Source organism: Pipistrellus kuhlii, unplaced genomic scaffold (genome assembly GCF_014108245.1).
Source record: "Pipistrellus kuhlii isolate mPipKuh1 unplaced genomic scaffold, mPipKuh1.p scaffold_m20_p_10, whole genome shotgun sequence".
In the NCBI taxonomy this organism is placed as follows: domain Eukaryota; kingdom Metazoa; phylum Chordata; class Mammalia; order Chiroptera; family Vespertilionidae; genus Pipistrellus; species Pipistrellus kuhlii.
Window position 1 is genome coordinate 18,985,941 of NW_023425405.1, and position 13,208 is coordinate 18,999,148.

At 45.0% G+C, this 13,208-nt stretch overlaps 1 protein-coding gene across 5 annotated transcripts in view; it reads right to left on the bottom strand.

The window, feature by feature from the left end:
- ZC3HAV1 (zinc finger CCCH-type containing, antiviral 1) overlaps positions 1 to 13,208 on the bottom strand; it is a 56,635-nt gene that overhangs the window by 3,816 nt on the left and 39,611 nt on the right. For 3 of the 5 annotated variants that reach the window (XM_045577219.1, XM_045577223.1, XM_045577212.1), the window contains 7 exons: positions 12,863 to 12,986; positions 10,652 to 10,826; positions 7,595 to 7,715; positions 6,288 to 6,390; positions 2,196 to 2,286; positions 742 to 872; positions 284 to 414 (listed from right to left, as the gene is read on the bottom strand). In XM_045577219.1, the coding sequence (XP_045433175.1) occupies positions 284 to 414; positions 742 to 872; positions 2,196 to 2,286; positions 6,288 to 6,390; positions 7,595 to 7,715; positions 10,652 to 10,826; positions 12,863 to 12,986 (876 nt within the window). The remainder of the gene's footprint in view (positions 1 to 283; positions 415 to 741; positions 873 to 2,195; positions 2,287 to 6,287; positions 6,391 to 7,594; positions 7,716 to 10,651; positions 10,827 to 12,862; positions 12,987 to 13,208) is intronic. The other 2 variants (XM_045577227.1, XM_045577235.1) reach the window with 2 other exon arrangements.

Below are 13,208 nucleotides of genomic sequence, written 5' to 3' on the forward strand. Positions count from 1 at the left end.
AAAGAGCCACTGCCAGAACTGAGCAACAATGGTGGACAATGTAGCCAGCAGGTGGTGTAGCTTCAAGTGTGTATGAGATCAGAGAGTCTCGGAGAATTAAGGTGTTTCAGGGAAAAAGGGAAGTTTTCTGTTCCGAAAACGGAAGACAGGAGCAGGACTAAGGTGCCGCAATCAGTGCCCAAGTCAACATACCCCCTCTAACTTGGGCACAAAATAATCACACAACCTCGTCACAGAAGCAACACACAGCCCGCGAGCCAGGCCTCTCTATTGCAGCACTAACCTTTTCCATAGGTGATGTCAAGAGTCCCCTGCGAGATCCAGTCAAAATTATTCGCACAGATAGAATCCACGTGGGTGCGGTGTGTGGCACAAAACAGGTTTGTTTCTTGGACCTTCATCTCCATTTTTCTCCTAAAGCGGGAAACGTGACACTTGAGACTGAGAACATTCCTCTCGCACACCGCTGAACTAGAGTCTAACAGCCTTAAAATTTCACTTCATCAGCATTTAGAATGGAGCTCCTTACATTAAGAAAACAGCTTTTAGAAAACAAAATTGGTGAAATCACTGGGTTACAAAACTAACGCTGAAAGAGGGAAGTGCCAGTGTATGCAAGGAAAACCAGAGATCGAAGAGACTGCTGACTAAGAGAAACCAGCGACTACGCATCTTAAAGGTCAGGCCCCAGCTCATCCCTTCAGACTCTTTGTGAAGGAACTTGGTCACGTGGCCACCAACCTTTGAAAGGCATCCCAGAGCTGTGGATTCTTGAGCTTCTTGATCTTTTCAATCTTGGCGTGTTTCATCGTCGATTTAAAATGCTCACTCACTCGGGCGTATTCCGAGCCATAGCTATTGATCTCTGACAACTAAAAAAAAAATATGTGTACATGTAAACATACGAAACAGGACACACTGAAAGCATGCCATGGCCACAGGGGGGCCCCCTCTGCCATTGAGAACCCTTGCCAGGCCTCGGACATCAGGTGGGATAAGCTGGTGGAGGGTCCCCTGCCTGGTGGCTTTTCCCAGTGATGAACTACCTGGTTGGCACTGGGCCTGTCTATTCAGGATGACATGGCTAACTGCCAGTAACTGAAACCTAACATTGTCACTAGTGGTAAAATGTAAAAAGAGGCGACCAACCTTGATGGCTCTGAATGGTCGGAGCTATTAACTCACAGTCTAGTTGAGATAGTGGTAGTTGAGGCAACTTTAATTTGTGGATCATATGTAAATTCTTGTTGATTTTCTGTTGTTGTAATTTCTCGCCTAAGAGATGTCTTTGTCTCAGAAGCTAAATAAAAGGAATGGTAAAAGGCCAGAGCCATGGAGTAGTCCTCCCCGAGAGGTGGACTCCTGCCTGGCCCCATTTTCCCAAATTAACCCTTTTCCAGTCTTTCTTCATTTTAGTGTGCGGCCTTTTCCAGAAACCGGACTCTGAGTGGGCCCTGAACTACGGGGGTCGTGTTAGGGATCCCACAGCTAACACAGCATTATGCTTAGAGGTAAAGGTGCCTGCGTTAGTCCAGTGACCTGGCGAGTTCAAGGCCATCGAGGGCGCCCTTGCCGCCCGAGCAAAGCAGCCCACACCCCAAGCTTGAGCATGACCGACCGAGGACATCGAGCCCCAGCCGCACCCGGGGCCGTGCTGAGACACTGGGGGTGTGTGTGTGTGTGTGTGTGTGTGTGTGTGTGTGTGTCTCCTCTGGAAACCAGCTTCGGAACTCCAACTAAGGTAAGGTGACCAGGCGTCCCGATTTTTAACCATTTGTCCCACGTCCCCGGGCTTTTTTAAAATCACCCAGGGACTCGGGACAAATGGTTAAAAATCGGGACAGCCCCGCCAAAAGCGGGATGTCTGGTCACCTTAAACTAAGGGACAAGTCACTTTCACTCTCGGAGTTCCGGTTTCCTCACCTGTAAAGGCGGGAACTGGCATCGATCTGCCGGGGCCGCCAGAGGGTCTGACGGGGATCCTGTGGGCAGGGCTCTGCAGACAAGGCTCCAGGGCAGGGCAGCCGTCCCTGGGACAGCGACACCATCACCACAGAGCCGCCCACCTCTACACCCCGACCCAGAGGTTCACAGGAGCGATTCGCTCTTTCATTCAAACGAACACACACACACGTGCAGCAAAGCGCTTTTCCCCACTTTCCCACAGCCCCCCCTAAAAAGCAAACACCAAGTACCTCATATCCACTCGGTGGCAGGGAGGGAGGCTTCTGCTGAGGAAGAAACATCGGGGCCACAGGCGCGGGCAGGGTCGGTGCCGGCGGATGGCTGCGAAGAGGGAGAGGGAGAATTCACTTGCCCCGGTCCCGTGGGCCCGAGTGCTTTGTGTCCTTAACGTCCAGCCACTAAGCCAAGATTTCTCACATAATCTTCTCCTTGTATTTTTATTTGGACTACGCATCCCTGCATGTCTCTGATGCAGATGTACCAGCCACCATGCTTTTTGAAAAATGCAAAAATGATTCCAACTTTGGTAAATGAATTAAATGCCATTTTCCCAGCCGAAACCGGTTTGGCTCAGTGGTAGAGCGTCGGTCTGCAGACTGAAAGGTCCCGGGTTCGATTCCGGCCAAGGGCATGTACATTGGTTGTGGGCACATCCCTGGTAGGGGGTGTGCAAGAGGCAGCTGGTCGATGTTTCTCTCTCATTGACGTTTCTAGCTCTCTATTTCTCTCCCTTCCTCTCTGTAAAATATCAATAAAATATATTTAATAAATAAATAAATAAATAAATGCCATTTTCCCATTCAACTTAAAGTGCAAAAGCATGGATTCCCTTTTTTTTTTTTTTTTTTTTTTTTTTTTTGCCAAAAGCCAGCACTGTATTCCAAAAGAGGCAAGTCATTTCATAGAAGAAGAAGCTGAAACTGAATTCCACAGTTATTAAGAAGCTAAAACACTCACACTAATTTTTAGCCACTTAAAAGTCTAGAGTCTACTCTAGACTATTAAAAAAAAAAAACAATCAAAGAATTTTCCAGTTCATATATGATTCAGGGCCAAAATACTGAATTTTAAAATGAAGTAAAAAACAGAAATCGAACAATTACTCATAAACATCCAACCAAGTGACATTTAGTCCTTTACTGAAGCGGGAGGCCGGGGGGAGAAGCAGCTACTTAAATGGCTAAAATGAGCATTAGAGACAGCACTCCTGGGAGGACTTCCAATCAGGACACAACGATAGCAGGCACCACCTCAACTTCAGTCTGCACGTAAGTCTTCTCAAACACAAAGCACGTGGGACAGGGCGAGGGAAGAACACACACACACACACACACACACACACACACACACTCACACTCACACGTTCAACTTTTCACGTCCTCTTCGCTGGTTTGGCCGTTAACTGCTTTTCTCTTTCAAATTCCTCCTCTCTTTGCTGCTCCCTTTCCAATTCTTCTTTCTGCCTCTTCTGCTGCAGTGTAAGTGCTCTTTTTCTTTTAAAACTTTGATGTCTTTTTGTGAAGCACCAGCCATTTCCTTCCTTATATTTACCACCTTGGCATGATATGTCTCTAATCACTGGAATCCAACCTGGAACCCTCCAGTCCTTGGGCTGATGCTCTGTCCACTGAGACCAACCAGCTAGGGCATTCATACAGTGTTTTGAAACAAACTGGAATTCATCAACTCATTTTTGAGACAACGGGGGGAAAAAAGAACATGAACTAGATAGGTATTAGATAATATTAAGGCCTCATTGTCAATTTTGTTAGATGGGTTAATGGCATTACGTAATGTTTTTAAAACAGACACACCTGAAGTATTTACAGGGAAATGATAGGATGGGTGGAATTTACACGATAATATTTCAGCAAAAGAATAACTGTGATATGATGGTGGAGATAGATGAAACAAGAATAAAATATGGACACTTCATTGAAGTTGGGCTTCTCCACATAACCCCCCAATGACACACTGGAATACACTGTACAACTTTCTCTACTTTAACTTTGACATTTTCCATAATGAAAAAAAATTGAAATCTTCCCATTTGTAACAGCATGGACCTAGAGGGTATTATGATAACTGAAATAAAGTCAGTCAGGGAAAGACAAATACCATATGATTTCACTTACATGTGGAATCTAAAGAACAAAATAAATGAACAAAATGGAAACAGACTCATAGTAGACACAGAGAGCAGACGGAGGGTGGCCAGAAGGGATGAGGGCTGGAGGGCTGGATGAAAAAGGTGAAGGGATAAAGAGTTACAGATTGGGCCTGGCCAGTGTGGCTCAGTGGTTGAGCATCAACCTATGAACCATGAGATCACAGTTTGATTCCCGCTCAGGGCACATGCCCGGGTTTCGGGCTCGATCCCCAGTGTGGTGCATGCAGGAGGCAGCTGATCCATGATTCTCTCTCATCGACGTTTCTCTCTCTCTCTCCTTCTCCCTTCCTCTCTTAAATCAATAAAAACATTTTTTTTTAAAAGGAAGTACAGATTGATAGTTATGAAATAGTCACTAGGGATGTAAAGTTCAGCATAGAGAATATAGTCAATATTGTAATAACTGTGTATGGTGCCAGGTGGGGACTGGAAATATCAAGGGGAAGACTTTGTAAAGTATATGATCACCTAACCACTGTGCTGTACACCTGAAACTAATACAAAATGATATTAAGTATAAATTGAAAAGTAAAATTTTAAGTCGATTTCAACAAAAATAGAAAAAGCAATTCAGAGAAAATTAGACAGTAGTGGCAGAAAGTAAAGCTAAAGGGATATGAAGACTGAAATTTTGAGGCTGAAATGGTCTGGCACTAGGAAATCCGATGTGGTTCAGTTTGCTGGGCTTCACCCTATACACCGAAAGGCTACAGGTTCAATTCCCGGTCAGGGCACATGCCCAGCTGCAGGCTCAGTCCCTGGTTGGGGAAGTGCAGGAGGCAGCCGATTGATGTTCTGCTCTCACATCGATGTTTCTTTCTTTGTCCCTCTCCCTTCCTCTCTCTCTCTAAAAATCAATAAGAAAAGTTAAAAAATAAAAATAAAAAAGTCAGGGTTGTTAACCTGGTGACAAGTCACATACAGCCAAGGACCTGTGAGCCCAGGCTGCTCAGGTTTTAAAGCAGAACTGGAACTGACTCCCATTCCTGAGGCCCTGACAGCGCTCAGTCCTCCCCATCCTTGAACTCTTGTAAAACGTTTTCCTTATTACACCATGTTTGTTCTTTAACTAATTCCCTCTCTCACGAAATATCTTCCTGTATCACCAAAAGAACCTAATTAGAACACTTTGATTTTGCACCCACCTTGAAATCTGGTTTCTTTGTTCGTTTTGTTTTGTCTTGTTTTAAATATGTTTTTATTGATTTCAGAGAGGGAGGGAGAGAGAGATAGAAACATCAATGATGAGAGAGAACTGGCTGCCTCCCACACACCCCCTACTGGGGACTGAGCCAGCAACCCAGGTATGTGCCCTGACCTGGAATCTGACTGAGACCTCATGGTTCATGGGTCGACACTCAACCACTGAGGACACCGGCCAGACCTGAAATCTGTTTTACGTAATCACACATCACTCCGGAAAAAAAAATCCAACTCCAAAAATGTTCATGCATAATGTAGATTTTACTGAGTTTCATGAGCACACAGAGCAGAGTTACACTGAATCCCCCACAGCAAAATTCCCTTTAGAAATCACCTATGTCAACTTTTTCTTTCTCCAAATCCCCTTGCTCAGCTACCTCAACCCTTTCTTCTTTCCATTTCTTCCACAGCCTCCCACCTTTATACATCCTCTCAGCAAAAACACACAAGAACCCACAGCAAACAGCACTCGGCACGTCTAATCCTTTTCTAGGCACACCCCAGGAACCCAGCCATTCCCAACGACAGAAGCTGAGCCCCGGGGTCTTTGGGCAAGAGATTTGCCCAAAGTCCCCTATAAGTTACGAGATAGATTTCCTACACTAGTCTTCTTCCCATCACACGGTGCAGCTTCAAAACGCCTCCCTCACAGGCAATGCGAACAGGAGCAGCAATGAAATACAAGCAGGAACGGCAAGACCACAGGCTCCAGCCCAGCCCGTGTGGCTTCAGTGGTGGAGCATCGATCCATGAACCAAGAGGTCACCGGTTTCATTCCCAGTCATGTCCACCTCTCCACCCCTCTCCCTTCCCCCCTCTCTCTCTCTAAAGCCAATAAAAACATATCTTAGAAAAGGAAGAAAACGGGCTCCCAATGCGAGTGGGCCGGTGGGATCCGTGTGGGACCGCCTCATACATCTGCCAGCAAGCACTGCCTCAGAACACTTACTCTGGCCCACTTTTCATCTGCGCCACTTCCCGGGCAGACACGAACGTTGGTCTTCTGACGACATCCTTTTGGGTCTTGGAAGCTATATTTGTCTGCATCATCCCTTTAGACAGAAAAAAAGAAAGCCAACAAGAATGAAGGGTTAGTCCTAGAAAATGATTTATTGTTATTTTTTCAGAGGCTAGTCAAACAGCAAATAGTCATGTCTAACCAGTATATGTATAAATAAGGGAAAAGCCTTTTGGATGGAAACTGTTCATGATAAAAATTTGTAAACTTCACTTGCCCTTTTTTATAAGACCCAGAAAACAAAGAGGTGAGTAGCATTTGGCAATGAACCTAATCTTAGCGATAAATCAAAGTCAGGTGGTAAAGAAGAAAGCAAGAGTAGCCAGATAATAAGACATCATCCATGTAAGCTGCCCTAAACCAGGCATTAATGATGACACATCATTACATGACATAATTATGTATTTTGAAGGTCTTTTTTCCTACATAAAGTGTGAAATGTCATCTTCAATTCATGCATGTTGTAGACCTAGATCCAAGCTTTAACCAGGGTGATTGCATCGAAGAGGAAATGCTTGTAGATTGCTGCAATGATTTTCTTTTCTTATAAACATGCCCTGCCCGTGTGATACAGCAATCCCACTCCTTGGTATTTACCCAAGAGAAATGACATCCTGTATCTACACGAAGACTTGCACTTGAATGTTCCCAGTAGCCACCCAAATACCCATCAAGAGGTGAATGGATAAACACACCATGATAGATCCTGACAATGGAATATTACTCAGCATTGAAAAGGGAAGAACTACTATACCTGCAACAATATAGCTAAATCTGAAAGACATTATTGTGAGTGAAAGAAGCCATCTGTAGACAGAGCACACACTAAAAGATTCTCTTGATACGAAGTTCTAGAATAGATCAAACAAATCGATAGTGTCAGAAAGCAAAGCAGCTGGAGGTAGGGGGAGGTTCATGGCAAAAAGGCATGAGGAAACTTTTTGGATGGTTGAGACAGTGCTCTATCTTGATGAGGATAGAAGGTGCATGCATTTGGCTGAAACCGGTTTGGCTCAGTGGATAGAGCGTGGGCCTGCAGACCGAAAGGTCCCAGGTTTGATTCTGGTCAAGGGCCAAGACTAGAGCATGGGTCTTCTGAGGGCCACTGGCTTTCATGCCCCCCCACACTGCTGGTCCTGCTAAAAGAACCCTGAACCCACATCCTCTCGGCTCCCACCCTGCAGGTCCACTCAGGCCCATTCCACTGACGGGCGCCACTGCAAAATGCAGACTCTTACCTTGGAAACTCAGCTCGAAGATCTCAGAACCTGAATGAAATGGCACAATGCCCCTCGGAGTGCAGAGGAAGACAGACTCCAGGTATGAGGAATCAATGCTTGAAATCTGCTGATTGTCGCCCTAATTAAAAAAAAAAAAAAAAAAAAAAGACTTGATGGTCGGCTTTTAAATAATCTCTACCACTGTATCTTCAGTAATTTTATTTTAACCCTGGGATTTAAAGAGGAACTGTCTTGCCTCCTAGACCAGATCATAAAGGCTCCCCCCCCCACTTTTTTTTAATATATATATTTTATTGATTTTTTACAGAGAGGAAGTGACAGAGATAGAGAGCTAGAGATGTCGATGAGAAAGAAACATCGACCAGCTGGGGGTGTGCCCGCAACCAAGGTACATGCCCTTGACCGGAATCAAACCTGGGACCTTTCAGTCCACAGACCGATGCTCTACCGCTGAGCCAAACCGGTTTCGGCAAGGCTCCCCCCTTTTATGGTTTTCTCCAACCAAGGCAGGGAGGGAACAGTTTACCCTGTAGGAACTACACTTGGTAGATGCCGTAAAAATACAGCTCTTTGCAATAATTTTATTAAGTATACTTTTTATTGATTTCAGAGAGGAAGGAAGAGGGAGAGAGAGACTGAAATAAGACAAGAAAATATTAATTTGGGAATTGGGGGCAGTCGGAAATCCAAGAGAGGACTTCTCTTTGCTCAGGCCTTGCCATCCTTTTCATTCAGGTCTGGGGTACAGCCACAGCCCTTAGGCAGGCAATTCCAGGAATAGCTCGATGATAGCCCATCAGCAAGGATTTACATGAGACTAAAAGGTGGAGGTTGGTTCAGCCCCCTTCGTCTCCACCAGACAGTGGGTGCTTGGCTCTGACCCTTGCCAGAGCCTCAAGGTTGACCAGCCTTGCGGACTCCTTGTCCACACCTCTCTGCCAGTGAAGGTAATGAGCAGCTTCCAACAGGCTGCCGCCCCTGCCAAGGACAGTGGAACGGTGGCCTGGCCTGCCTCCTTGCTCGAGTCGACATACTTCCCTTTAACCACCATTCTGATTTCAGGCCCTTCATAAATGTCTTGAGGCCTGAGAGTTTGTCTTTATATTTCAGGGGTATTTCTAGTCTCTTTCATTGTAGCCTCTGTCAGTGGGAAATTCAAGTGTTGTGGACTAACTAGAGACTTAGTCCACTGTATTTGCTTACTCGGGTTCAGGTAAGCAAATACAGAGGAGGAGCGGTGGGTCATCTACATTTGGACAGCAGTGCACCCACTGGAGCTTTACCTTCTTTCTCATGTGATGGGCTTTTAGAGCCACCAGGGTCTCCTTCATGATAAGAGTGCTGGGTTCTGTTAGCAGGGCAGACAGGATGTCCATACGTTGGGTCTGAGTTGCTTGGTACACTTGGGTCATACTTTTATGGAAGGTGTAAAAAGATTATTGCAGCCCTAGTGGGTTTGGATCAGTAGATAGAGTTTTGGCCTGCGGACTGAAGGGTCCGAGGTTCAATTCCAATCAAGGGCACATGCCTGAGTTTGCAGGCTCAATCCCCTGTGTGGGGCATACAGGGGGCAGCTTTCATTGGCTGCTTCAGTGTGCTCCCTCTCTCTCTCTCTATAAAAATAAGATTTTTATTGATTTCAGAGAGGAAAGGAGAGGGAGAGAGAGAGACAGAAACATCGATGATGAAGGAGAATCATTGATTGGCTGCCTTCTGCACACCCCACACTGGGAATCGAACCCACAATCCCACAACCTGGACATGTGCCCTGACTGGGAATTAAACCATGACCTCCTGGTTCATAGGTCGATGCTCAACCACTGAGCTATGTCAGCCAGGCTCTCTTCCTCTCTTTCTAATCCTATGAATCAAAAAGAGGGACACTAGTGTAGAGAGCAGCCACAGTATTTGGACAGGTTCAAGCCTCGGACTGATGAGAGGACACAGTCCTCTCGTGGCCACGTGCAAGTCCCAGCGTGGAGGGCAGAGCCCTCTCAGCACAGTGATAGCCAACCTATGGTCCAAACACGTGGCCCCACGTGCCTAAGTGATAGAGGCTGCAAGTAAACAAAGCTGGATCAGGTGCATGTAATTGAGTAGGATCAAAACTCACAAGAATGTTGTAAACATCTTCATCACACCTCATGGCATCTACTATAAAATAAAGATACGGCTTGTAGTCCATGTTGCTGTCTCTCCACCAGAGAGGCAGCATCCCACTGAGACCCAGCTTTCATTCTCTTGTCTGTCTTTTCTCAATCCTTCACCGCCTCCTCTCAGGGTCACTGAACCTAGCTAAGCTGGCGTGGCACATAAGGTGCCCTGCGGCTGAGTATGCCATGGCTGTGCCGGCTCACCACACACCAGAGAGAAGCTCCGCTTATCTAAACGTGTACCCCAATTAGCATGTCCCTGTGTGGGTGCGCCTCAAATGCTCCAGGTCCAGCCTTTCTAGTTCCTCTGAATTCAGACTGGGAGCCCTAGAGACCCTCTGTGTGTCAGCCTGCTGATTCTCCACTCTCCCTCTTTTCTGGCTTGGAAGCCGTGATCTGTACAGCTATGCACTAATACAGTGGTCGGCAAACTGCGGCTCGCGAGCCACATGCAGCGTGCAGGCCGAGGTTTGCTGCTCTGTTGACAATTGAGTGTGCTGACCACTGACCTAGACTCTCAATTCCAATAATTACAGGCTATTGTTGTTCCTTGTGATGAAGCCCCTATCCCAGTAATCAGCAAACTCATCAGTCAGAGTGGCATGTGGCTCACCAGCTGCAGTTTGCGGACCACTGCACTAATACATGGTCCCATCTCAAGGTCCCACCCCAGTCTCTGATAGTGGGGATAGAGGGGATAATATGTCTCCATTTATAATTGCAATCACAGTACATGCCTGTGAAAACAATGCCAGTACAGTTGTGTATACTGTAAGAAGCACCACTTCCTCCACAACCACCCTCCATGGGTGACCATGGAGGCGTCAAACATGTTAGTCATGCTTTTCCCCTGGAGTTGGCAAGTTTGAACACGCGTGTCCAGGGGAGGAACGGGACTCACCTTCTCCCCGTACGGAACCCATCTGTGAGATCCACTCTTCCAATACCAAACCCATTTTGTGGCGAAGACAGTATTATCGGGCAGTCTGACAGACGAAGGTGTGGAGATACGTCGGATGGGTTTTAAACCACAAGTCATTTTCTGGAAATTGATTTGTAAATTTCCGAAAGGAATGCTGATGGGGGGAGAAGGGGGAGGAAAGCTTAAAGTTAATCAAAATACTTCAATCCCATTTTCCCTGAACAAAAGCACAGAATTCTTATTTTAGAGCTGAAAGGGGTCCTCGGATTTTCTTTATACATCTGCCAGTCTTAACACATAAAAGAAAACAGCTAAAACACAGATAGGTAATATCACTTGCCTACCCCACATATTCAATGGTATCACAAAATCCATTCTTTCCTCAAAAAACTATCCCAAATAAGACTGTGCCTACACACAAAAAAAAACCACACTGGCTCAGGGTTAGAAAATGAGTGAGAAACTCACAGGTCAGTTTTTTCAATTGTTTATCAAAAGACCTTTTTGAGAAGCCAGCAAGGTCAAAGTTATTTTCATAAAATATTAAGACATTCCCTGCCTTTTTCATTTATGTATTCTCACAGGTGCACAGTAGAATTTTCAAGAGGCCACATCATGTGTGATTTCAAAAAATATGAAACAATGCCATACTTCTCAATGAATTTTTGTTTTGGAAAACGGTTATTTTTAGTTACACGTATCCATAGGTAGCATTATGTGCACATAACTGTATAATTATATAGTTATATGAAATGTTATTTATATTAACATGTAATGAATTTACTTTTAAATGAATCAATACTTTGTCTCAGTTTTGATTTTTTACTATGATAAATGTGGGGAGCTATAATACATATAATCAGAAGCTCTTTGGGATCCTCAATACATTTTAAGTCTGTAGAAGGGTCGGGTCCTGAGACCAAAATGCTTGAGAATTATTGATCCAAGAAGCACCTCCTTGATCAATGGTTGTCCCCAGGGGGGACATCTGGCAATGTCTACAGACATCTTGGTTATCACAACTGACTTCTAGTGGTTAAAGGGCAGCAATGCTGCCATACCAACCCCCTTCAAAAAATGATAACAATTATTATTTTTTTCTGGCCCAAAAGTAAATAGTACTAAAGAAACCCTATTTCATAAAAAAAATAATAATAATAATAATAAAAAAATAAAGAAACCCTATTTCAAATTTATCTGGGGGAGTGGGCGAAATTCACCTACAAACAAGAAAATAGCTGGTGCCACCCCCTAGTGGCCAAATGCAGCAATAGAATCGCCACCAAAAATTCACTAAACTTGCAGATGATGAAATGAGATTTTTTTTCCCTTTAAAATAATTTCCTTATTAAACTAGGATGCATCTTGCCGAAACCGGTTTGGCTCAGTGGATAGAGCGTTGGCCTACAGACTGAAATGTCCCGGGTTCAATTCCGGTCAAGGGCATGTACCTTGGTTTTGGGCACATCCCCAGTGGGGAGGGGGGGGGTGCGAGAGGCAGCTGATCGATGATTCTCATCGATGTTTCTAACTCTCTATTCCTCTCTGTAAAAAAATCAATAAAATATATTTTAAAATAAATAAATAAACTAGAATGCATTTTATAAATATGGTCATATGTTGTATCACCTATTTCAGGCCTGACAGAATCAGAGATATCAGGGTCAAAGAGAAAGAAAACGACAAACAAAAAGGAAGTTATAAAATGCTAACATTTACAACAAAATTCTTCACTGGAACTATATGAAATTGCTCAAATCATATTCTAAAACTGTGAAATTAAGCCAAAGGCTCTCTTGAGGTAATCAGTTAGTACTTCTTATAGTTCTTTCACAAGCTCATAGAAATAATACAAACCGGCCTTTGCATAGTGTTTACTTGCACAAGACAATGACAAATTTTTTTTTTTGACAAATATTAACTAAGCTAATAAATCGGGTCACTGTTCACTTTGCGTGTGTCAGCAAATATTCTCAGAATCTCTAGGATTATCCAGGCTCTGCTTGACTTCAAACCCCCCCATCCCACCCTCCCACCCCCATTAACTCAGCAGGCGTTGGCTGTTTGTATCTAAAACTTGAACAGGATTCGGAAGGAAAATTGTGTCTTCGTCTCGTAAGCCTAACACTATGCTTTCCTTTGATGATATTGTGAATCTCACAAGCCGGAGTCCAGCCACCAACAACCTACCTGCAGATGTGAGGGTCACAATAGGCCTTCTCAATGTTCTCCATGGGCTGGAGGTCCACCCAGGTGTTCTCATTCATCACCTGCCAGCGGTAGGGCAGGTGGAAGTGAACCTTGTCGCACCCTCCTACAAAGACAGAGAGGAGGGTTGAGGGGACGGCAACCAATTCAACCGAGGCCTCTGTCGACGCTCCCATCAAGGCCCACCTTTCCCACGCAGTCAGGACCACATGCTGCCTGGCTCAACCTCTGCTCATGCTGGCTGCTGCCTGCGCTGCCCCATCATCACCGTATTTCCAGGTTCCTTCATCGCCCACGGAGACTCATCAGAAAACAACTATTCTCCACT